The sequence below is a fragment of the Schistocerca piceifrons genome, chromosome 2 (genome assembly GCF_021461385.2).
Source record: "Schistocerca piceifrons isolate TAMUIC-IGC-003096 chromosome 2, iqSchPice1.1, whole genome shotgun sequence".
Taxonomy (NCBI): Eukaryota; Metazoa; Arthropoda; class Insecta; order Orthoptera; family Acrididae; genus Schistocerca; species Schistocerca piceifrons.
Window position 1 is genome coordinate 212,920,606 of NC_060139.1, and position 24,810 is coordinate 212,945,415.

At 43.4% G+C, this 24,810-nt stretch overlaps 1 protein-coding gene across 1 annotated transcript in view; it reads left to right on the plus strand.

The window, feature by feature from the left end:
• The window catches only part of LOC124777866 (meiosis regulator and mRNA stability factor 1), a 220,953-nt gene extending 196,422 nt beyond the window's left edge, over window positions 1-24,531 (plus strand). Inside the window, exons 27-28 of the mRNA XM_047253400.1 lie at window positions 3,477-3,621; window positions 23,760-24,531. Of these exons, the coding sequence (XP_047109356.1) occupies window positions 3,477-3,621; window positions 23,760-23,809 (195 nt within the window). The 3' untranslated portion in view covers window positions 23,810-24,531. The remainder of the gene's footprint in view (window positions 1-3,476; window positions 3,622-23,759) is intronic.
• Window positions 24,532-24,810: the final 279 nt, after the last annotated feature.

Sequence of the window (24,810 nt, forward strand, 5' to 3'; positions counted from 1 at the left end):
ATTCATCAGCCCTTTCAATAAAGCCAGTAAATTTTAATTGAAGTTAATTGGAAGTTCAATTATTAGTAATTATTGGTAAACAGCAACTCTGTGTAATGCTGTCTGTATTGTATAGCCCATGGCAAAATTTTTACTGCAGTCATTCGTTACTGTAAAACGGTTCCAGTAAGTGGCATGCAGAATGGATAAGATAAACCTAAGTCTTTTGGTCAGCACTTCGGAAATGATCCTGCTTCTTTCCTTTCGATGTTAAATATTTTGTGAGTAATAATGTGGTGGTTGGTTAAGTCGTGTGTGTGTGTGTGTGTGTGTGTGTGTGTGTGTGTGTGTGTGTGTGTGTGTGTTAAAATTAAATAACACAATATTAGAGTAGAATGAGTTTTAATCTGCCAGTAAGTTTCACAATATTAGTGTTTCCTATGGCTGTGAAGGGAGACGAAAATTTAATAGTCATGGGTGACTGGAATTCGAGTGTAGGAAAAGGGAGAGAAGGAAACATAGTAGGTGAATATGGATTGGGGGACAGAAATGAAAGAGGAAGCCGCCTGGTCGAATTTTGCACAGAGCACAACATAATCATAACTAACACTTGGTTTAAGAATCATGAAAGAAGGTTGTATACATGGAAGAACCCTGGAGATACTAAAAGGTATCAGATAGATTATATAATGGTAAGACAGAGATTTAGGAACCAGGTTTTAAATTGTAAGACATTTCCAGGGGCAGATGTGGACTCTGACCACAATCTATTGGTTATGACCTGTAGATTAAAACTGAAGAAACTGCAAAAAGGTGGGAATTTAAGGAGATGGGACCTGGATAAACTAAAAGAACCAGAGGTTGTACAGAGATTCAGGGAGAGCATAAGGGAGCAATTGACAGGAATGGGGGAAATAAATACAGTAGAAGAAGAATGGGTAGCTTTGAGGGATGAAGTAGTGAAGGCAGCAGAGGATCAAGTAGGTAAAAAGACGAGGGCTAGTAGAAATCCTTGGGTAACAGAAGAAATATTGAATTTAATTGATGAAAGGAGAAAATATAAAAATGCAGTAAGTGAAACAGGCAAAAAGGAATACAAACGTCTCAAAAATGAGATCGACAGGAAGTGCAAAATGGCTAAGCAGGGATGGCTAGAGGACAAATGTAAGGATGTAGAGGCCTATCTCACTAGGGGTAAGATAGATACCGCCTACAGGAAAATTAAAGAGACCTTTGGAGATAAGAGAACGACTTGTATTAATATCAAGAGCTCAGATGGAAACCCAGTTCTAAGCAAAGAAGGGAAAGCAGAAAGGTGGAAGGAGTATATAGAGGGTCTATACAAGGGCGATGTACTTGAGGACAATATTATGGAAATGGAAGAGGATGTAGATGAAGATGAAATGGGAGATATGATACTGCGTGAAGAGTTTGACAGAGCACTGAAAGACCTGAGTCGAAACAAGGCTCCCGGAGTAGACAATATTCCATTGGAACTACTGACGGCCGTGGGAGAGCCAGTCCTGACAAAACTCTACCATCTGGTGAGCAAGATGTATGAAACAGGCGAAATACCCTCAGACTTCAAGAAGAATATAATAATTCCAATCCCAAAGAAAGCAGGTGTTGACAAATGTGAAAATTACCGAACTATCAGCTTAATAAGTCACAGCTGCAAAATACTAACACGAATTCTTTACAGACGAATGGAAAAACTAGTAGAAGCCAACCTCGGGGAAGATCAGTTTGGATTCCGTAGAAACACTGGAACACGTGAGGCAATACTGACCTTACGACTTATCTTAGAAGAAAGATTAAGGAAAGGCAAACCTACGTTTCTAGCATTTGTAGACTTAGAGAAAGCTTTTGACAATGTTGACTGGAATACTCTCTTTCAAATTCTAAGGGTGGCAGGGGTAAAATACAAGGAGCGAAAGGCTATTTACAATTTGTACAGAAACCAGATGGCAGTTATAAGAGTCGAGGGACATGAAAGGGAAGCAGTGGTTGGGAAGGGAGTAAGACAGGGTTGTAGCCTCTCCCCGATGTTGTTCAATCTGTATATTGAGCAAGCAGTAAAGGAAACAAAAGAAAAATTCGGAGTAGGTATTAAAATTCATGGAGAAGAAATAAAAACTTTGAGGTTCGCCGATGACATTGTAATTCTGTCAGAGACAGCAAAGGACTTGGAAGAGCAGTTGAATGGAATGGACAGTGTCTTGAAAGGAGGATGTAAGATGAACATCAACAAAAGCAAAACAAGGATAATGGAATGTAGTCTAATTAAGTCGGGTGATGCTGAGGGAATTAGATTAGGAAATGAGGCACTTAAAATAGTAAAGGAGTTTTGCTATTTGGGGAGCAAAATAACTGATGATGGTCGAAGTAGAGAGGATATAAAATGTAGGCTGGCAATGGCAAGGAAAGCGTTTCTGAAGAAGAGAAATTTGTTAACATCCAGTGTAGATTTAAGTGTCAGGAAGTCATTTCTGAAAGTATTCGTATGGAGTGTAGCCATGTATGGAAGTGAAACATGGACGATAAATAGTTTGGACAAGAAGAGAATAGAAGCTTTCGAAATGTGGTGCTACAGAAGAATGCTGAAGATTAGATGGGTAGATCACATAACTAATGAGGAAGTATTGAACAGGATTGGGGAGAAGAGAAGTTTGTGGCACAACTTGACCAGAAGAAGGGATCGGTTGGTAGGACATATTCTGAGGCATCAAGGGATCACCAATTTAGTATTGGAGGGCAGCGTGGAGGGTAAAAATCGTAGAGGGAGACCAAGAGATGAATACACTAAGCAGATTCAGAAGGATGTAGGTTGCAGTAGGTACTGGGAGATGAAAAAGCTTGCACAGGATAGAGTAGCATGGAGAGCTGCATCAAACCAGTCTCAGGACTGAAGACCACAACAACAACAACATGGCTGTTACGGTTTTTCTCTATTTTATTGGGTAACTTATGTCGGTATTAGATTGAGCCTCACAGATCCAGCTCACAGTGAACTCACCAACGAATTTTGTTTTATTTCATTATAAGCTAAGAAATAGGCTGGCCTATGCATTGAAGGCACTTCTGATTTTGAAGTTTTCTAAGTTATGTTTACTGCAACTCACAGAAGTGAATAGTAGTGAACATTACAGCATGCCTTCTCACCTAGCTATAATGGTAAGATTTCTCAAAGCCAATTCTGGGACTGTTTCTGCGTTCTGTCATTGCTGAGATGTACATACCTCCTTGCTCATTTTTGGTGCTTTGTTGAATAACAGCACATAAGCAAAGTTGAATGTATTTTTCCTTTTAAAAATTACTTGTTCCATTGTTAGGTGCTATGTCTATATAAGGACTGGACACCACTGCAAACAAAATAGTGTGGAATACCTTGTTTTTCATGAACTGCCACTCTTTCATTGCCTGTTTATTCTGTTCTTTTCCAGATGTGTTTCATTCTGGCTTTATATAGTTTTTACAGTTTGCTCTCTCTTTGTCAGGGTGGAAATAAAAGCAACAAAGAAAACAGCAACTGGCCTGAGAACATCGTTCCACCACATCCAAGTGAACTGCCTCTGCCCTCACCTTGCCTTGTGCGCGCCGACACACTGTTACAGGAGAACGATTCTTCTGAAAAACAAAAGCGTAAGTAACTTTTTGTTCTCATTTAAGGTTAAATATTAATTTTACATCCACAGTGGTCAAGAACTATCACCTTCCAACTTCTGGAAAGTCCAGCTTGGAATGTCAATTAAAACAATCAATTTTTGAATATATAATTTAACTGGATAGTAAAAAAAAAAAAAAAAAAAAAAAAAAAAAAAAAAAAAAAAAAAAAAAACCTCGCCAAGTGACGGGAGGCAGTGGCTCGTCCATCTGGCAGTAGGGTTGAAGGAGAAGGAAGAGGGATGAAGGAAAAGGATTCTTTCCTTCTCATCCGATCTGGTAAGTCCCCCTTGATTTGGGGTTCTGGGTGACTTCTCCAAAATAGATTTTTTAACCTATCTAAAAAGGATAGATAGCTGCTCACTGTAAAGTTGACAATTCCTGACAAAACACAGCAGGCGTGCGCGCAAGCGAGCACATCTCATGCACATGTGACCATTATTCCTGCCAGAATCCAATGGAGTTGCATCAAAAGGGAGCAATCTGGAGTTTGGTAGGGAAGAGGGAGGGATAGTGGGATATGGGTAGAGGGAGAGGAGTCAGTGCAGTCTGGCAGACCATTTTGGGGCTAGATGGAGGGAAGACAAGGCTGCCAGGTCCAGTGTTGGGAGGCTGTGAGGGAGGGAGTGGGGAATAGAAAAGGAGAGGAGCAGAGCAGGGAAAAAACTAGGGGGTGCGATAGCAAAACTCGGATCCCAGTGATGGTGAGGGGACGTGAATTGGGAGAAGGTGGTATGACGGGGAACTGAAACTGTTGCATGAAGGGTCTGGGGACAATAGATTATTGCGAGCTGAGGCCAGGACGATTTCGAGAGTGAGAATGTGTTGCAAGGATAATTCCAGTCTGTATAGTTCAGCAAAGCCGTTGGCGGAGGGGAGGACCCAGGTGGCCTGGGTTATGAAGCAACCATTAATATCAAGCATGTTATGTTTAGCTGCATGTTGTGCCACAGGGTGGTGCACTTTGCTTTTGCCTACAGATTGATGGTGACCGTTCATCCTGGTGGACAGCTGGTTGGTAGTCATACACTACAAAAGCTGTGCATTGGTTGTAGAGGAGCTGGTATATGGGATGGCTGCTTTCATGAATGGCCCAACCTCTAATGGGGTAGGACAAACTGTAAGTCAGGTCTTGAATAGGATGTGGTGGGCAGTGATGTGGGCAGGTCTTGCTACTGAATCTTGCGCGGGGGTATGATCCCTGTGGCAAGGGGGTTGGGATTGGTAGTTGCATAGGGATTGACCAGGATTTTGTGTAAGTAGGGTGAGTGATGGAACACCAAACCCCTCATTTTATGAGGGGGGGGGATGATGATGATGATGATGATGATGATGATGATGATGATGATGATGATGATCAAAGCTGTGAGAAAGGAGGTGGCTCAGTTGTTCTAATCCTTGGTGGTATTGGGTGACAAAAGGGCCACTTCTTTGTTGCTGGTTCTTGAGGGTGGTAGAAGGATTGGGGTTGTATAGGGAAATGGCACTGGAAATCTGTTTCGCATTTTAGGTCTAGAAGGTTAGTGCCTTTGCGTAAAAGTCTTTGAGACCTCCATCGTACTAGGCAAGGGAGTTCTCGTCACTGCAAATATGCTGTCTCTAGGTGGCCAGGCATATGGGAGAATTTTTGGTGTTGAAGGGATGGCAGCTGTCGAAATGGTTACTGTTAGTGGTTTGTGGGCAGATATTTGGATGAGGCCGTCAGAGACAAGGTGGTAAACATCAAGGAAGGTGGCATTGTGTGTTGAAGAGGGCCAGGTCAAGCAGGTGAGGGAGCAGGTGTTGAGGTTGTGAAGTAAGGACAGGGTGTCTTCTCACTGATCCCAGATCATGAAGATATCAGTGAACCTGAACAGCACCAGGAGTTCGGGGTTTTGGGAGGCTAGAGTTTCTTCTGGATGGTCCGTAAGCAGGTAAGCATAGGAGGGTGCAATTCGGGTGCCCACAGCTCTGCCATTGGTTTGTTTTATACCTTCCCTATAAAGGAGAAGTGAGTTATGATGGTGTTAGCAAGGTGTATGAGGAATGAGGTAGTGGGTTTGGTGTCTGATGGACATTCGAAGAGACTGTGTTCAATAACAGCAAGACCATGGCATGTGATATGTTGGTGTATAGGGAAATCTACATCTACATGGATACTCTACAAATCACATTTAAGTGCCTGACAGAGAGTTCATGGAACCACCTTCACAATTTTCTATTATTCCAATCTTGTAAAGCACGCGGAAAAAACGATCACCTATTTCTCTCTGTACGGGCTCAAATTTTCCTTATTGTATTATGGTGGTCATTTCTCCCAGATTGAAATTTCTTGATAAGATTCTGCTGCAATGAAAAAGTCTTTGTTTTAATGATGTCTACCCCAAATCCTGTATCATTTCAGTGACACTCTCCCCGCTATTTCCTGATAGTACAAAACTTGCTGCCTTTCTTTGAACTTTATCGATGTACTCCATCAATCATGTCTGGTAAGAGTCCCACACTGTGCAGCAGTATTCTTAAAGAGGACAGACAAGCTTAATGTAGGCAGTCCCTTTAGTAGACTTGCTACACTTTCTAAGTGTCCTGCCAATAAAATGTAGTCTTTGGTTTGCCTTCCCCACTACATTTTCTGTGTGTTCTTCCCAATTCAAGTTCTTCATAATTGTAATTCCTAGGTACTTAGTTGAATTTACAGGCTTTAGATTTGACAGATTTATCGTGTAACTGAAGTTCAACGGATTCCTTTTAGCACTCATGTGGACGACATCACACTTATTGTTATTTAGGGTCAGTTGCCATATTTTGCACCATTCAGATATGTTCTAAATCGTTTTGCAATTTGTTGTGATCTCCTGATTTACTAGTCGATAAATGATTGCTTCATCTGCAAACAACCTAAGCTGGTTGCTCAGAATGTCTCCCAAATCATTTGTATAGATAAGGAACAGCAAAGGGCCTATAACACTATCTTGGGGAACACCAAAAATCGCTGCTGTTTTACTCAGTGACTTTCCATCAATTGCTACGAACTGAGACCTCTGACAGGAAATCGCGAATCCAGTCACATAACTGAGATAATATTAAAGTGGCATCAGCAGTGATGAATAGGGATACAGGCAGTAAAGGGGTTGGGATGAGAAGAGTCGTAGAAGGAACTGGTTGCTGTTTTTGGCATGGGAGACTACAATTTGGGCAGTTGGTTGTAGGTAGTGGTAGTGTGCGGCCAATATTCTTTCAATGGGGCCCAATAACCAGCTACAATAAGGCTTCCAGGATTGTTGGGTTTGTGGATTCTGCAGAGGATGTAGGTAGGTGTGTGTGTGTGGGGGGGGGGGGGGGGGGGTGTCATGGGGTTGTTGGGGAAATAGATTCAAGGGAGAAGTTCTGGGAAGAGCCTTAAGGCTGAAACTAGGAATGGAAGATTACAGTGGACTTCTGGGGGTGGAATCACACTGGTAGAATTTATGGATGGAGTAGTCAATCAATTGCCAGAGGCCTTCAGACAGTTAGTCACTACTATTCATAATCGCTGTGTTATAACCTTCATCTGCAGGTAGGATAATTAGGTTGAGACCTGTTTTGAGGCATTGTACGGCTGTCCTTCCTTCTTCTGACATGTGTGTTCTTAGGGAAGGGACCTGGCGAAGGATGGCAATGCCAAGTTGAAGGTAAGGAATTTCTGTAAGCTGACACGGGAGTAAAATGGGATGAAACGGCTGAGCTACAGGAGTAAGTGCATGTTGAGGGGAGGGGAGGCAGAGAGGGGGGGGGGGGATGGTTAGGTAGAGGTTCACAAGGTCTTGCGGCAGAGGTAGATGTCAAAAATAATGCCTGAAAATATGTGTGGCGAGACAGGAAATGTGATAAATAGGAATGATCAGTGAGAGGAATATAGGGCATGAGATGCTGCACCAATAATCCATGCAGTCACATAGAAATGTGTTGTGCGCAGATGAGACCATGGATAAATTGTGGCTCAGATGCAGTGGGTGTATGGTTTGGAAGGCGATGCAAAAATACAAGAAAGGGAGAGTGAATTTGCACTGAATAATGCTTTAGAGAATAGTAACAACTTAAAACATCTGGGGAATGTAGACTGCAAGTGCTAGGCAAATTCAAACACTGGAAAAACCAGGTTGAAAAGTCATCAGTATTGTGAAAAGTAACAATATTGTTACATTCCATCCTTTATTTTCCATATTATGAAAGATAGATTGTTCCTCACAATAAAGAAAACATGTTGAATTGCAGACAGGCGCACTCATGCGCGCGCGCGCGCGCGCGCACACTCGCACACTCGCACACAAAAAGCATGAGCCTGTCTCCAACTCAGCATATCATCTTTACAGAGAGCAGCAATGTATCCTTTCCATAATATTTTTGACCCTGTCCCCTATAAATCTAGTACTGCAAAAACCCATCTCCGTGGCACAGGCATCCCAGCACCATCTCTGCTGTCTCAGCAAAATGCTGCTTCTGTACAATCACATCTCCAAACTTGAATCTCTTGTGCTCCAGCACTTGGAAGGGCATTCAAGACACGAGCTCTATAAGTTATCCAGCCTGCCGACATCCTATTACTGCCTCACGACACCTATCCTACCCAACCCATCCCATACTAGCACTCTAATTAGCATCCCCCTTTTGGCTGTGCCACACTCCATCTTGCGCAGAGTAGCAATGAATATCTTTGCGTCAGAGCTCAACCATGGAGAGGAATCAATAGAAATTTACCACTTTCCGCCAAAATCCTCAGCCCACAGAAGTTCGTGCTATCCAAAGGCCTCACCTTCAGTCCTACACCCAAATTTAAACATTCTGGACTGGTTAGAGATCTAATCTAGTTCTCCCAATCCCAGAAATGGAAGCACCTTTTCCACTAATCCCAAAAACAAAAGCCAACCTAATCCAAACATTGAATCCTGCCTCTCACAATATGTACTACCATCCAACCTGATCTTCGCCCACCCCTCCTATCTTGCCTAGCCACCCCTTGGTTCAGGTTCATTGATGATCTGGGCTCAGGGCCAGGGCACCCTGTACTCATTCCTCCATAATCTTACCAAATTCTCCCTCGTCTCCTTCACGTGGTCCACGTCAGTCCAAAGTGCCACCTTCGTGGACATTGACCTCTACCTCCCTGATGGCTCCATCCACATTCTTTTTCATTTAAATGCACTAACCACCAACAGTACCTGTATTTTGACATCTGTAATCCCTTCTGCACAAAAAATGTCACATACAATCTGGCTGACCACGAATGAAGTATCTGCAGTGACGAGAATTCCCTTGCGCAGTATGCTGAAGGTCTCGAGAGCCTTCGTAGACTGGCACTACCCCCCCCAAAACTAGTCCACAAACAGATTTCCTGTCCATATCCTCACCACCACATCCAAGAATATTTAGCTGCCTAGGACTGAATTGAAATGATCCTTGTCTGTGCAGTTTGTACAATATTGTGCTCTGTGCCTGCTAGACTGCTGAATTCATGATTAGATGACTGCATATTGGCATCATCCATACCTCATGGAGCACACAAAGGTCCCAATTACTGGTGAGAAGATCTTGTTGACCTTGAAATTTCACTTTTTTCTCTTGTAGCACAGAAAATTGTATTTTCTCTTTTCACTTGATTCCTTTTGGTCCATAGAAGAAACATGATCGATAAATCCGTGGTACAGCAAGAATGTGTTATTTGTAGCCTACTACTATCACTCTGCAGTTCACAAGATTGAACAAGAGTTAGGAAAGTCTTGAAGGGTCTCACTTGACTGCAGAAAAGGGCCAAACTACAGTTTTTATTAAGTTGTGCAGCAGCAGGAGGAAGGGGTGAGCTTTTGGGAAGTGGGAATGAGTGGTGGACAAGTATACTACAGTTATATCTACTTTATTGCCACAAATAGGGACCAGATTCTGTGCAGCAACATGCTGCAATGGTCTCCTTGCACCTCAGTAAGCTGTGTACAAGAAAGGGAGAACACACAGCCAGTTTGGCAATGTTCTGTATAACTGTCTTGACTGCTGGACAGTGCCAAAAACACTGGTGTGATAAGGGAAAGACATACCAATTTTGAAATTCACAAGGGGAAAAAAATGAACTACCTGGCAACTAAACAAACCTAAGTTATATAGTATTTGTTGCAGCCACAATATCTCCATCATACTTCACAGTGCTAGATACACGGTTTTGTACAATTGCAGATATTCATATGTAAAAATGTAAGAGAATTCGTAATGAACAAGGCTACATCTAAGATTCCAGGATGGGACAAGTGGCCCCTCTTGCCTCACATTCTCCCCCACCTTTCTTGCTTACACCTATGACTACATAAACCACCTCATAAACTTTTCTTTTTTTTTCCTTTTTTTAATGATTTATTTGATACTGATTGAAGCTTTTGAATGTGTGTGCAAGTTGTCTAGCACCAGCGCAACACTGGGGCCATTAACAAGTAAAATGCAATCAGGAGTCCAGTGATAATAAGTGCCTTCACTATGTTTCTTTTAAAAATTGGCGTATCGCCAACTGGAAGTATGCATCATTTGTAATGTTTATATAAAAATTTATTGCGTCAATGATCACATAGATCTGTAGAAAATATTCACATTACAGGTTTCGGCAAATAATGGCCATCTTCAGGTGTGCTTAACCCACAAAAAGCTTTGTACAGACATCCAAATATAGTTGGGCACTTTGAACATCATAATGTCATTTAACATTTTAACGAATGTACATATTGTAACATAACTGTGGCATTGTTCAAAGTGCCTACCATATTTACTTGAATTTAAGCCGCTCTCGAATCTAAGCCGCACCTAAAAATAAACAGCTACGGTTGTTTGGTTTGAGTCGTAAGCTTAGCAGTTAAGCCTTACCTGGTACCAATTGCTATACGTCAGGCGCTCCGCCCATATTTATGAGTACCCTTCCTTTTTCACGTGCTTCCTCTGTTTTCAGTCAATTGCTTATTTTGCTTTGATCTGATAAGTGCACTTCTCTACTTCTCTTTGTTATAGGTGTTTGTCATGCATTATTGTACTGTGTCATGAATTGTTTGTCGCATTCTGATAATGAGTGTTTACGACCTGTTGCCGCCCGCAGTATGGCTTCCTTTTGTGAGTGCTACTGCCACTTATAATAAAAAAAGAGAAATTGTCTCATTAGCGAAACAATGGCAAGAGACTGCTATATGTTGTTACTTACACTGCTGCTTTCGTTGATAATGATCAACAAGAACCAAATGATAGACTGCATATGATAGATGATGATATGAATGAGAGTTTAGCGAAAAATTTTCTCCATTTGAAATTCTTTGCAGATGCCTCTTTACACATTACATTCTGCACAGAAATTAGTCATCTTAGATTTAAAAATTTAGTCCGTTGGCGTGCTTCATTTCTGACTGTCTCACTATTCAGCATAAGAATAGTAGGAATATAAAAATGACATGACACGTATATTCTTCCGCGTTGGCTGTTGTCTCACTCTAGTTTCATAGTTGATTAGGCAGACAGGATTTAAATGAGATGGCAGCAAACGTGGAAGAATACATGGCGTAATGTTTACATTTGTATTATTCTTATGGTTAAGAGAATACTGCAGGTGATTCAAGATTCATAAAAGTTCCTATTGGCAACCACCTCTTGTCACAGGTAGGAAAAAATTGAGAACATTGAGTTGGCCATATTGACATATAGCCCCAACAGTCTTGCCAGTCGGATTTTCGTAGTAGATTTTTAGTAATGACTTCAAATGCAGTGTGTGTTATCTTCAGTCCATAGACTGGTTTGATGCAGCTCTCCATGTCTTTCTATCCTGTGCAATGTAGAGTAGCAACACTTATAAAATAAGAATGAAAATAACTTAGAAATTAAACGCTGATATTTAAAACAAAATTTTATTAGGTTTGTAATACATCTTATATGAAATGTTTAAAAATATCAGTCATGATTCTGAACCACTACCACTCGATTCTTTGTTGCTCATTTCTTCACACAGTGCATTGTCCTCCATACCATCTAGTGCATTGAATATCGAACATTTCTTAAATGCTTGTTGCACAGTCTGATTTGGAACACACTTCCATGCACCATAAATCCATTGCCACACTTGCGACAAACTTGTGCATTTTACACGTCCTGTTTGTGTCAGTTGTCTGTCACTTTTTGTGTACATGCGTTTAAGCCTGTCCTTAAATGGTTTATTGAGACAGAAGGCAATTGGTTGCAGAATTGACGTCATCCCGCCTGGAATTACTGCCAAGTCCGTTGTGCTTTCCTCAGATTCTCGTTTTACTGCAGGCGTTGTAGGCCTGCGTACGCATCTAATACCAACAGAATGCGTAAACTAAGCATTGTGCCGGGACAACGATTCCACACATGCCTAATCCATTCCAGCACCATGTCCTCCGAAAACCACTCAGTTTAGTTTGCTCATACAATTACAGTTTTTGGAAACACTTCAGATTTCGGTAAAGTCTTCCGCCTGAAAACTATGAATGGGGTAATTTATGTCCATCTGTTGTGCAAGCAAGCATGACGGACGTCTGCCGTTTTTCACCCCCTGGTGCAAGAGCACTTGTCTTTCTTTCCTTTGGTGTCAGCCATATAATTTGACAGCATGCCAAAATATATGGGAGTTTAGTCAGCATTTCCTATCTGACCAAGAAGGTATTGATTTTCTGTACGCCGCCTAATTATGAAGCGCTGAAATTCCACAAGTTTTTCTTCATAATTTTTCGGCAGCTTCTGCGCAACTGAAGTTAGCCTCCGAAGTGAAAAACCCCAGCGCTTGATAAACAGATCAGTCCAGCTGCGACTAGCCTTAAAATTTTGATTTTTTTGCTCTGTAGCAATTTCGTGTGCCTTAATTCTTAAAATTTCGGCATTTACAGGCAGGAATTTCTGACACTGTTCCTTAACAAATTCATTTAAAATCACTTCTAGTTCATGATATTGGCCACACTTTGGCCCACTAAATGCTTTCCTGCTAATTAACATTTAAATAATTTGTCTCTCTGCAGTCGGCATCACCTGACGTTGCTCTCATCAATCCTGTGCCGCAGACATGCAGACTTTGTTCCGCAAATGAAATAACTCCCATCTTGAATTTGGCACTATAATGAAAGCGCTTCATTATGGTTCACTAGCACCAACAGGCACTTCACAAAATTCCACGAAGCAATAGGTGCCACTATGTGAAATCTTAATGAGGCCTAGCGTATCATCTCGTGCAACAATCCTAAAGCCTTGTGTTTTGTTAATATTTTTCTGTAAAGAAATTTATTTTTGTTGCTACAAATATTTGAAAGGCTGCTACATTTGAAGATGGAAAAACACGGAATTTCTATTTACTTCATTGGATAATGTGTGGAAATGCAGTGGTCGAAACTTGGGGCAGAGAAAAAAGGTTTTCTTCTACCCTTTTTTTTTTTTTACTGACCCAGAGGTTTTGGCGCCAGCATTTATCTTTGTGCCTGCAAAGCATGCCTGTGTAGCGCTACATATATTCAACGGCTGAAGTTAGTTGTGGCGGCATCTACCAACATTTTTTCAGAACTTCCACTTACTTTGCACTGGATTCCAAGCCGCAGGCGGTTTGTTGGATTACAAAAACCGGAAAAAAAGTGTGGCTTAGATTCGAGTAAATACGGTAACTATTTTTGTGTGTCTGTATGAAGCTTTTAGTGGCTTGAGCACATCTGAAGGTGGTAATTGTTTGCAAAAACAAGTAATGTGAATATTTTTTATAGATCTAAGTAATTGTTGACATAGTAAATTGTTGCACAAAGCCTTTACAGTTTTATTTCACAATGAGCACGGGTGGCAATCTGGGGTTTGGATTTAATGTAATAATATATTTTACTTGCAAAAGCTTTCTATGGTGTAATTATAATAGCATGTTTATGGCTGCCGGCTGTTGTTGCATGGGCACTGTTCCTGCCACCACTGAATGCAAGATTTAAATGCTCGATCTGTTCCTTGAAAATTTACACTTGTTTAAGTCCTTTGAAAGATGTGTGTCTCAGAGGCAGGAGAAAGAGCTAAGTTATTTTAGTAGCCCCATAGACTGGGCTTGGTTTATGTATATTTTAAAGGCCATTTTTACTATGGAATGTATTGCTCATTAGGTGTCTTGAGAACTTCGAAAAATTGTGGGTGTCACCAGTGCTGTGAGTATGAACTTGGATAATTATGATGTCCAAAGGGGAGTATAGGTAACTATAATTTGGTGTGGCACCTCCCGTAAAAGCTGAAAGTAGGTGTCAAGCCTGCAAAAAAAAAAATCTACAAATTTAGAACTCAGTGCATCTGAGTGAAAATTTCGGTATTTTGGCCTTGAAAGCGGGTTTGGTTGTTTCGTGTCCAAATTGCAAAATTCTTGAATGAGGTCAGTTTAAGTTGTAGAAGAGATCAGCCAAGTGAGGTATAGCTGCAGGTTTGAGCATAAGGTATGCTTTGAATGGATAGAAATAGTAAAGACCTGGTGATAATTACTGAACTCTTGGGACAATCACATTTTTAACTGCTCTCATGAGAATTACACCCAAAACAGATCTCAAGCTTTCTTTCTGCAATAAGCACACAATTACTACTGGTAGTATACCACCGAAACTTGGAGGCGAACTTAAAACACTGAAAATAGAGCAGATGCTCCATGAGACTTAATGAAAGTCTGTACAGACAGCTAAAGTCCAGCAGCAACACATTCACCATACTGTCAGAAGCAGTGCAGTGTTGGTCTTTTTACCATGACTATAGCCGTGAACCACAAATTTTGTAAGTGCCGTGTGTGCACTGTGATGGCACTCTCTGTAGTTATGCTGCTTCAGTCAGCTTTGATATTTTGTCTAAATTGCTTTCCTACTTAAGTTTGTAAATATGTCTGTTTTTGTGTTTTTCCGTTATATATTGAAGCAAACAAAAGACTCTGAAGCCATTTGTCAGATATCTTAAAATTTTTAGTTAACCCTCCAGCAGGCGCGTTGACTTTCATGATGCCACTAGTCGCGATGTATCTCGTGGATACATGCGACGATTTTTGTGGTTTTTTGTTTGTTTACAAGGTCTTCTTCTTTTGTTTTTGTTTTAAATTGCAGTTACCTTTATTGTTACAGATTTTACAAATACAGGAGTGAACATCAGGCTCATTACACTTTCAAATTAACAGAAATATTTAACGTTTTGTGATGGAGAAGTACATGAAATTCTTTTAAATTTATTTTGTTATAGATACAAATAAATTATTGAACTAATCAAAGCATGTCTCTTTTTTACTGATTGCCCCCCTCTACAGAAAGACATTGTTCACAAATTATTTTTGTGTGCTTTTGCAAACAAAGATGTGTACCGCATTTTTCACATGTATAATTGCTGAGACAAGTCTTTTTTGTCTCCCTGTAGCATGACTGGCACCTTTTTCTTTCCTTGTTTTCTGATTCCAAGGATTGTTCAGCGTTTTCTTGCTCTTTTCCTTTAGGTTTGTACTTTACTAGCATTGACTTTATATCATCAGGTAGAGTCATAATAAGAGCTCTTCTTTTGAGATGATCGTGCAGTAGAGTCAGAGCTAAAGTTTTGAGGTACTCAAGCCGATTTGAGTATTTATTCTTGTTGCCCAAGAAAATTACTCTTGAGTTGATGCCTGCAATGTTAAACAGGTGGAAAAAAATCACCATAGGCCATCTTCTTGTTGACCTAGTTATATTGTAGGTTGCACAGAGTTTGTCAACTACATCAACTCCAGATTTGGTGTCATTATAGTGTAGAATGATTGCTGGTTTTTTCTCTAAACCTTCCAAAACCTCACTTGACGATACATGCATACTCGAAAGGAGGACTACAGTTTTCCCTTTTTTCGGGACATATGACACAAGGGTTTCATTCTTGCTGTAGCCAAATACGCTCTCCTATTGCTGTCTACTTTTTGGTGCTACGAAATTCGATGGCAGTTCCTTCTTGTTTTTTCTAATTGTGCCTACAAACAACAGTCTCCTTTTATGCAGTTCTCTAACTAATTCCAAACTAGTGAACCAGTTATCTGCTGTAATGTTTCTACCCGTCCCATATATTGGCTCGGCAAGTCTCAGAACTACTACTTTGGCGGAGTTGTTATCCTGAAAGGGTCCTTCTGGTTGTAATCCACAATATATTTCCATGTTATAAGTAGAATAAAGCTTGGCATCACATAGGCAGAAAATTTTGATGGCATATTTAGATGGTCTGGATTGTATGAACTGGTGTAATCCACACCGGCCTCGAAATGCTGGTAGCTGCTCATCAACTGTGATGTTCTGACCGAGGGAGTAATGTGTCTTGCAGTTATTCAAACATATGGTGAACATTTCCCTCATGGCTGCTAATTTGTCTGTCTTGCACCGTTCTTGTCTTATTAGGAACAGGAAACGTTTTTCGGACATGGTCATTCTAAAAATATTCAGACCAAGGTCATCTGCTGTCCAGAAGTTGTGAACATTCTGTCGCCCACCACAGAACGCACCAGCAAGGTATAACAAGCCAAGAAAGGCTTTTATTTCGATTGCGTCTGTGTCCTTGCAGTCACTCTCGCGAGCAAAGTTTCCTTTTAGATCAGCTATACGCCTGTTAGTGTTGACCACAATTAGATCTAGGATATCATTACTGACGAATAGGCTCCAGCAGTCAATTTCAGTTACCATTTTCTTTGCGTCTCCAACTACCCCAGGCAGTTTGGTTAGTATATTAGGGGGCCGTGTCTGTGTTGCTTTCCAAGGCACTTTCCTCCATTTAGTTCCATCCTTACCTAAAATAAAAAATAAGTACATTACACCATTATTAGATATTGTTATTATTACATCTGAAAGCATATTTGTTGTCTTTTCTACTCACCAAAATAGTAATGTTCATCAGTTTCCTGCACTTCATTATTTTCCTCTTCATCAAATTCATGACCTGTGTCTGAGTCTACATATCGTGTTTCGAGTATATCTTCGGTTTCTGAATCAGTTTCTGCAAGATCATCTTCATCTTCAATGTATACCTTCCCCCTGCGGGTCCGGGGATTAGAATAGGCCCGAGGTATTCCTGCCTGTCATAAGAGGCGACTAAAAGGAGTCCCTCCCCCTCAAGGGGATAGTTAGCGCCTGCGTCCGGAGACGGACGGTTCCACGACCTATATTTGCGGTCATTTTGGTTTTTCACTTCCTCTCGTTTCTTCCTTCCTTTGGTTGGTTCCTTACTTTGTTCTTCTCCGTCTCACTGTCTTCCTTACTCTTTCCCTTGCCTTCTTTCCCTTGCCTTCTTTCCCTTGCCTTCTTTCCCTTGCCTTCTTTCCCTTGCCTTCTTTCCCTTGCCTTCTTTCCCTTGCCTTCTTTCCCTTGCCTTCTTTCCCTTGCCTTCTTTCCCTTGCCTTCTTTCCCTTGCCTTCTTTCCCTTGCCTTCTTTCCCTTGCCTTCTTTCCCTTGCCTTCTTTCCCTTGCCTTCTTTCCCTTGCCTTCTTTCCCTTGCCTTCTTTCCCTTGCCTTCTTTCCCTTGCCTTCTTTCCCTTGCCTTCTTTCCCTTGCCTTCTTTCCCTTGCCTTCTTTCCCTTGCCTTCTTTCCCTTGCCTTCTTTCCCTTGCCTTCTTTCCCTTGCCTTCTTTCCCTTGCCTTCTTTCCCTTGCCTTCTTTCCCTTGCCTTCTTTCCCTTGCCTTCTTTCCCTTGCCTTCTTTCCCTTGCCTTCTCTGGTCTCCGCCTCGGCGTTTGAGACGGTCTGTCCCCCCCCCCCCCCCCCTCCTCTCTCTCTCTCTCTCTCTCTCTCTCTCTCTCTCTCTCTCTCTCTCCCCTTTTTCCTCTTCTTCCTTCCTCCCTGTGCGCGCCTGAAGGCCAACCCATGCGTTCGCACGCGTAGCCGGTGACGGGGTAACGCGTAATTCCCCGCCCTGGGTAGACAAGTAAGGCACGCACGTACCCCCTGGTAAAGGCCAGGCCCAGGGAGGGGCGATTGCATGAGCTGATACCTTCTGACCATGCCGATTGGTCCCTCTGTCTGTTTCTCAGGAGGTGTGACCTGATGTGTAAACATTCACCTAAGGCGGGAGTGCCCTCTGAGAGGGTCCCCACAAGGAAGGAGCGCGCCATCGGAGACGCTGGCATCATGGAGGATTCCTCTGCAATGGATTTCTCTTCTTCTTCTTTCTCGACTTCGGCCCATAAACGGAAACTTGACCAGCCACCAGTGACAAAAGTACTACCGTCTGCCCCACAGTTCCTCGTAGTTTCTCAATCTGAGGACGGCAAGGATTTTTCCTCTGTCAACCCTTTCGTTATCCAGAAGGGTGTAGATGCCATAGCCGGATCTGTCAAGTCATGTACCAGGTTGCGTAATGGTACCTTGTTACTAGAAACTGAGAGCGCCTTTCAGGCACAAAAACTGCTTCGGGCCACACTCCTACGTTCCCTGTCCGGGTGGAGGCTCACCACACTTTGAATTCGTCTCGTGGTGTGGTATATACTCGATCACTCGACGGATTGACTGATGAGGAGATTCAGTCTTTCCTCGCTGAGCAGGGCGTGACGGCTGTCCATAAGGTCATGAAAAAGGTCAACAATGACCTTGTACCGACCCGGACACTTTTCTTGACCTTTGATAGTGTTCAGCTGCCGTGGCGTATCAAAGCGGGCTACGAGGTTATTTATGTTTGCCCCTATGCCCCGACACCTACGCGCTGCTACCAGTGTCAGCGTTTTAATCACACTCGCCAGTCTTGTTCCAATGCGGCTAAATGTGTCACTTGTGGCAGGGATGCCCATGAGGGTGACTGTCCACCTCCGTCTCCTCATTGTGTGAACTGTCAGGGTGACCATGCAGCGTCCTCCCGCGACTGTCCCATCTACAAGGAAGAACGCTGTATCCAAGAAATTCGGGTCAAAGAGAAAGTGTCCACCTCGGCTGCTCGCAAGCTATTTGCTAGTAGGAAGCCCATGCTGCTCCCAGCGGGAAAATATAGTACTGTCCTCGCCTCTCCTCAGACTACCAGAGAGGTGGCGACGCAGACATGCGATCTGACCTTCAGCACCACGGTCGTCCATTCGGCCAGTGCTAAGATCGCGCTGTCGATGTCTCCTCTTCCTCCCGTCACCCCTCAGACACAAGTACCTTCATCAGCTTCTGCCAAGACGAAGACCCAGAAGTCAGATGCACGGGCCTTCAAGAAGGAACCGTCCCATGCAGACTTCCTACGTACCTCGAACTCCCAGCTGTCGACCAGTACTTCCACTAAACGACCTTCCAAGAAGGCTCATAGGAAGCGCAGTTCGCCTTCTCCGCCACGGCGCATTTCTTCTCCTGCGCCACCCAGCAGTTGCCGCCCCAGGCCGTCATCCGTTTCGCCTGGCCGCACCGCTGGTAGCCGAACATCTGGCCGTCCACCGGCGGAGGAAGCTGCTCCTCCCGGCCATCTTAACGAGATGGCCGATGAACCTATAGAACCAGTGGACGATGACTGTCCGCCTACTGATAGCAGCGGAGTGCTCGCTCGAAGCCAGGCCCTGAGCGGCCTTCGAGGTGACCCCTTCTTTCATCTTCCTTTTCTTCTCACGATGGCACTTATTCACTGGAATATTCGCCACATTCGCTCCAACCGACTTAAAGTTGCTGCTCCGCTTGCATCGTCCGCTCTTCGTAGCCCTCCAGGAAACGAAGCTATGCCCATGCGATCACATTGCCTTGGCACACTACACCTCTGTGCGTTTTGACCTACCCCCTGTGGTAGGTATTCCGGCTCATGGAGGGGTTATGTTGCTGGTCCGGGATGATATTTACTACAATCCCATCACATTGCACACCGGCCTGCAGGCAGTCGCCGTCCGAATTACTCTCCCCACTTTTACATTTTCCATTTGTACCATTTGCACTCCATCATCGTCTGCCGTTACCAGGGAAGACATGATGCAAATTATTGCTCAGCTACCTGCACCATTTTTGTTAACTGGAGACTTCAGTGCTCACCATCCCCTTTGGGGCTCTCCAGCATCCTGCCCGAGGGGCTCCCTGTTAGCAGACCTTTTCAACCAACTCAATCTTGTCTGCCTCAATACTGGCGCCCCTACTTTTCTTTCGGACACATCTCACACCTATTCCCATTTAGACCTCTCTATATGTACTACCCAACTTGCACACCGGTTTGAGTGGTATGCCCTTTCTGATACATATTCGAGCGACCACTTCCCGTGTGTCATCCATCTCCTGCATCATACCCCCTCTCCGTGCTCAACTAGTTGGAACATCTCCAAAGCAGACTGGGGGCTCTTCTCTTCCAGGGCGACCTTTCAGGATCAAACCTTCACAAGCTGCGATAGTCAGGTCGCACACCTCACGGAAGTCATTCTCACTCCTGCTGAATATTCCATCCCTCACCCTACTTCTTCTCCACGTCGCGTACCGGTCCCCTGGTGGACCGCAGCATGTAGAGACGCTTTACGTGCTCGTCGACGTGCTTTACGCACCTTTAAACGCCACCCTACAGTGGCGAATTGTATCACTTATAAACGATTACGTGCGCAGTGCCGTCGTATTATTAAAGAAAGCAAGAAAGCCAGATGGGCTGCTTTCACAAGCACCTTCAACAGTTTTACTCCTTCTTCTGTTGTCTGGGTTAGCCTGCGCCGGCTATCTGGCACTAAGGTCCACTCACCAGTTTCTGGCTTGACGGTCGCGAATGACATCCTTGTGCCTGAGGATGTCTCCAATGCCTTCGGCCGCTTTTTCGCAGAGGTTTCGAGCTCCGCTCATTACCACCCTGCCTTCCTCCCCCGAAAACAGGCAGCGGAGGCTAGGCCACCTAACTTCCGCTCCTCGAATCGTGAAAGTTATAATGCCCCTTTCTCCATGCGGGAACTCAAAAATGCACTTTCCCGGTCACGGTCCTCCGCTCCAGGGCCTGATTCTATTCATATTCAGATGCTGACAAACCTTTCTCCTGCGGGTAAAGGTTTCCTTCTTCGTACTTATAATCACATCTGGATTGAGGGACATGTTCCCGCATGCTGGCGCGAGTCTATTGTTGTACCGATTCCTAAGCCGGGGAAGGACAAGCACTTGCCTTTGGTCGATAACTCAATCTCGCTTACCAGCTGTGTGATGGAGCGAATGGTTAACTCTCGTTTGGTTTGGCTGCTCGAATCTCGACACCTACTTACCAATGTACAATGTGGATTTCGTAGGCGCCGCTCTGCTGTTGACCATCTGGTTACCTTGTCGACCTTCATTATGAATAACTTCTTGCGGAAGTGCCCGACCGCGGCTGTGTTCTTTGATTTGGAGAAGGCTTATGACACCTGTTGGAGGGTGGGCATTCTCCGCACCATGCATACATGGGGCCTTCGCGGTCGCCTCCCTCTTTTTATTCGTTCCTTTTTAATGGATCGACAGTTCAGGGTACGTGTGGGGTTCTGTCCTGTCAAACACCTTTCGCCAGGAGAATGGGGTGCCACAGGGCTCAGTTTTGAGCGTCGCTCTCTTCACCATAGCGATCAATCCAATAATGGATTGCCTCCCAGCTGATGTATCAGGCTCCCTTTTCGTGGACGATTTTACCATCTATTGCAGTGCGCAGTGTACATGTTTCCTGGAGCGCTGTCTTCAGCGTTCTCTTGACCATCTTTACTCCTGGAGTGTCGCCAGTGGCTTCTGTTTTTCTGCCGAGAAGACGGTCTGTATTAACTTCTGGTGCTACAAAGAGTTTCTCCCACCGTTCTTACGACTCGGTCCCGTTGCTCTCCATTCGTGGAGACAACAAAATTTTTAGGTCTTACATTTGACAGGGAAGTTACTGGTCTCCACATGTGTCTTATTTGACTGCCCGTTGTACCCGTTCTCTAAATGTCCTCCGTGTTCTCAGTGGTATGTCATGGGGAGCGGATCGAACCGTCCTACTTCGCCTATATCGGTCGATCGTCCGCTCAAAGCTGGATTATGGGAGCTTCGTATACTCCTCTGCACGGCCGTCCATCTTATGCTGCCTCAACTCCATACAACTTCGGGTTTACGTCATGCGATCGGAGCGTTTTATACTAGTCCCGTCGAGAGTCTTCATGCTGAAGCCGGTGAATTGCACTGACCTACCGGCGCGATATACTGCTTTGTCGGTATGCCTGTCGGCTACTGTCAATGCCCGACCACCCGTCTTATCGTTCCTTTTTGACGACTCTCTCGATCGTCAATACGGGTTGTATGTCTCTGCCCTGCTACCCCCTGGAGTTCGCTTTCGTCGCCTTCTTCAACACCTTGATTTTTCACTCCCTGCAGCCTTTAGAGTGGGCGAGAGCCACACGCCACCTTGACTCCAGGCTCAGGTTCGCGTTCACCTTGACCTCAGCTCGCTCCCAAAGGAGGTTACCCCCGGTTCGGTATACCACTCCCGTTTTGTCGAACTTCGTTCGAAGTTCATTAATATGACCTTCATTTATACAGATGGCTCTAAAGCCAATGACGGGGTCGGGTGTTCTTTTATTGTCGGGGCACAAAGTTTCAAATACCGGCTCCATGGCCATTGTTCAGTCTTCACAGCTGAGCTCTTTGCCCTCTACCAGCTGTTCTTTATATCTGCCGCCACCGACATTCTGCTTATGTCATCTGCTCTGATTCCCTGAGCGCCATCCAGAGCCTCAGTGATCTGTATCCGGTTCACCCTTTCGTGCACCGGGTCCAACGCTCTCTTCAGCGGCTGGTGGACGACGGTTTTCCGGTTAGCTTTATGTGGGTTCCTGGCCATGTCGGTATCCCTGGGAACGAAGCTGCAGATGCCGCGGCAAGGCTGCAGTCCTCCAGCCTCGGACAGCTTCTTGTTGTGTCCCTTCATCAGATTGTAGCAGGGTCATTTGTCGGCACATTTTATCGCTGTGGCATGCCGATTGGGCTGCACTTACGGACAACAAGCTTCAGGCCTTGAAACCTCTTCCCGCGGCTTGGACATTCTCCTCACACCCTTCTCGGCCGGGAGGAGGTTTTTGGCCGGGTTACGGATTGGACACTGCCGGTTCAGCCATCGCCATCTGCTGACGGCTGCGCCGGCGCCGTTCTGCCCGTGTGGGCAATTGCTGACGGTCTGCCATATTTTAACGTCCTGTCCGGATTTTACTACACTGCGTCTTGATCTTGGCCTGCCATGTACTCTCGATGCCATTTAGCGGATGACCCAGGAGCAGCTGCTCGCTTTCTTCGTTTTATCAACTTGACAAACCTGTCTAAGGACATTTGATTATGCTGTTTTTTTAATCCTATGCCTGTCAATCTTTTATCGTGTTTTCCCTTTTAGTTGCTGTTTTAAACTTGTGCCTCGCTGTGCATTCCTAATGTAGTCTGGGCGCCAATGACCATTGAAGTTGTGCGCCCTAAAACCACAAAAAAAAGATACCTCATCGTCAAGAAGAAGGCGATGTACTTCTTCCAAATCCTTAGGATTTTCTAGATCATATCGTTTCCTCATTTTGAAAGAGAGTGCACGTAGCTACAACAAAACATTGCTTCATTTAGAAGACAACAACACAACTGCCGACTTGCATACGCTGGCAACAATGCAACAGCTGCAGTCATTAGCGGCGACAAAGCGCGTTACCCGAGTAGGCGCGCTGTATCTGAGAGATACAGGCAGTACACGTTCCCACACCTGACTCATTTATGACCTTGTCAGTATCGGGATAAAACTGAAATTCCTGTGAAGCAATAAGAAAGGTATGACACAAGATGTCGTGGGCCAGCAAACTGTTACCACTGTTCATTGCGGTAATATTAGAGAAAAAGTAGGTCATGTATCTCACAGATACATGCGCGACTGTCGGAGGGTTAATTGAGTTCACAGCCACTAACTAAAATAAAGAGCATCAAATACTTGACTAGCATGTGGCAGATCTGCAATTAATTGATGATGCATGTTGGTGCAGTTACTTATGGATACAAAATCTTTTGCATGTAAATGAGAGTATGCTTTGCATTTCAGTTTGCTGTTGAAAGAAATTAACACTGCATTTACATTGAAATTGCAGTAGCTTATTTCCAACAATATGTAGTTACCCCTTGACCAACAGTTCCGTCGGTAGGATGATACTTAATTTCCCCCCCCCCCCCTCCCCCTTTCTGATTGGTAGTAACTTTTTTGCTTTTATTGTTTTGAAAATAGGCAAGAAGAGGCTGGCAGCACAGTTCAGCAATCCTCTGGAGATGCCATGAGTGGGTATACTGGTTTAATTGTACCTGAGAAGGAAAAAGCAGCCATCCACAGAAAGAGATGGGTTTTGATACTCCCATCGTAGTTAGTTTCTGTTGTGTATGTATGAACTGCATGCATTTTTATCTTTGAGAATACCAAAGTATTTATGTAAAGTGAATGGCAACATCACAACATCTCTTTTTATGAGATAGAAAAATTAATATTTAGTTTTAAAGACCAAACAAATGTCCATAGTTTTTGTGTATTGCTGCAGTTGGCACCTAGCCACTGTCTTTTATGAGAAGTGGACACATTTGTTTTTAATATCATATGAACGTATTCAATAAGTTTTAATATTGTAGCACAATGATGGACAAGTACTCCGCACATTAGACCACCATGTTAGATCATCGGAAAGTTTTAATGACAACTTTAGAGTGTTGGTTCATGTCACTACTGTGTTTGTGATGTGTATGGAATGTGTCTGACTCCCATTCTCACTTAAAGTTGAATTGTTAATGCACAACACATTCAACCATGTCTCTTATTGTCAGCATCATTTTATTTAGCTCAAAAATGGAAGCGGTAATTAATATAAAAGTAATTCAGTGTCCGTAAGAGCTGTAGATCCTGTATGTAAGCAAAATACTTGTGTATTCCGATATACTTGTATTCTGAAAGTGCAGAACTTTCAACATTGGTCTCGGATTCATTGTAAACAATAATTGTTGTCATTATTTTGGGTGGGTAGTAAACTCTCAACTAATTACCAGGCTTAAACTTACATAACTGTTAATTTCATAAATGTTATGTTAATAGCCATTATTATTAATTGTGTTATATGGTTTTAGGACAGAAAATTACTTCTGTTTACAAGCATTATATTAAAATTATTCTGTATGTTGTTTCAGCTATTTTGAAAGAATGTAAAATTATATTATGATTTTAGTTCAAGATTTTACAACAGTATTTCTTTGTTAAGGTCTTTCCAGAGATAGAAATAAATTTTTTAAAGTCATTC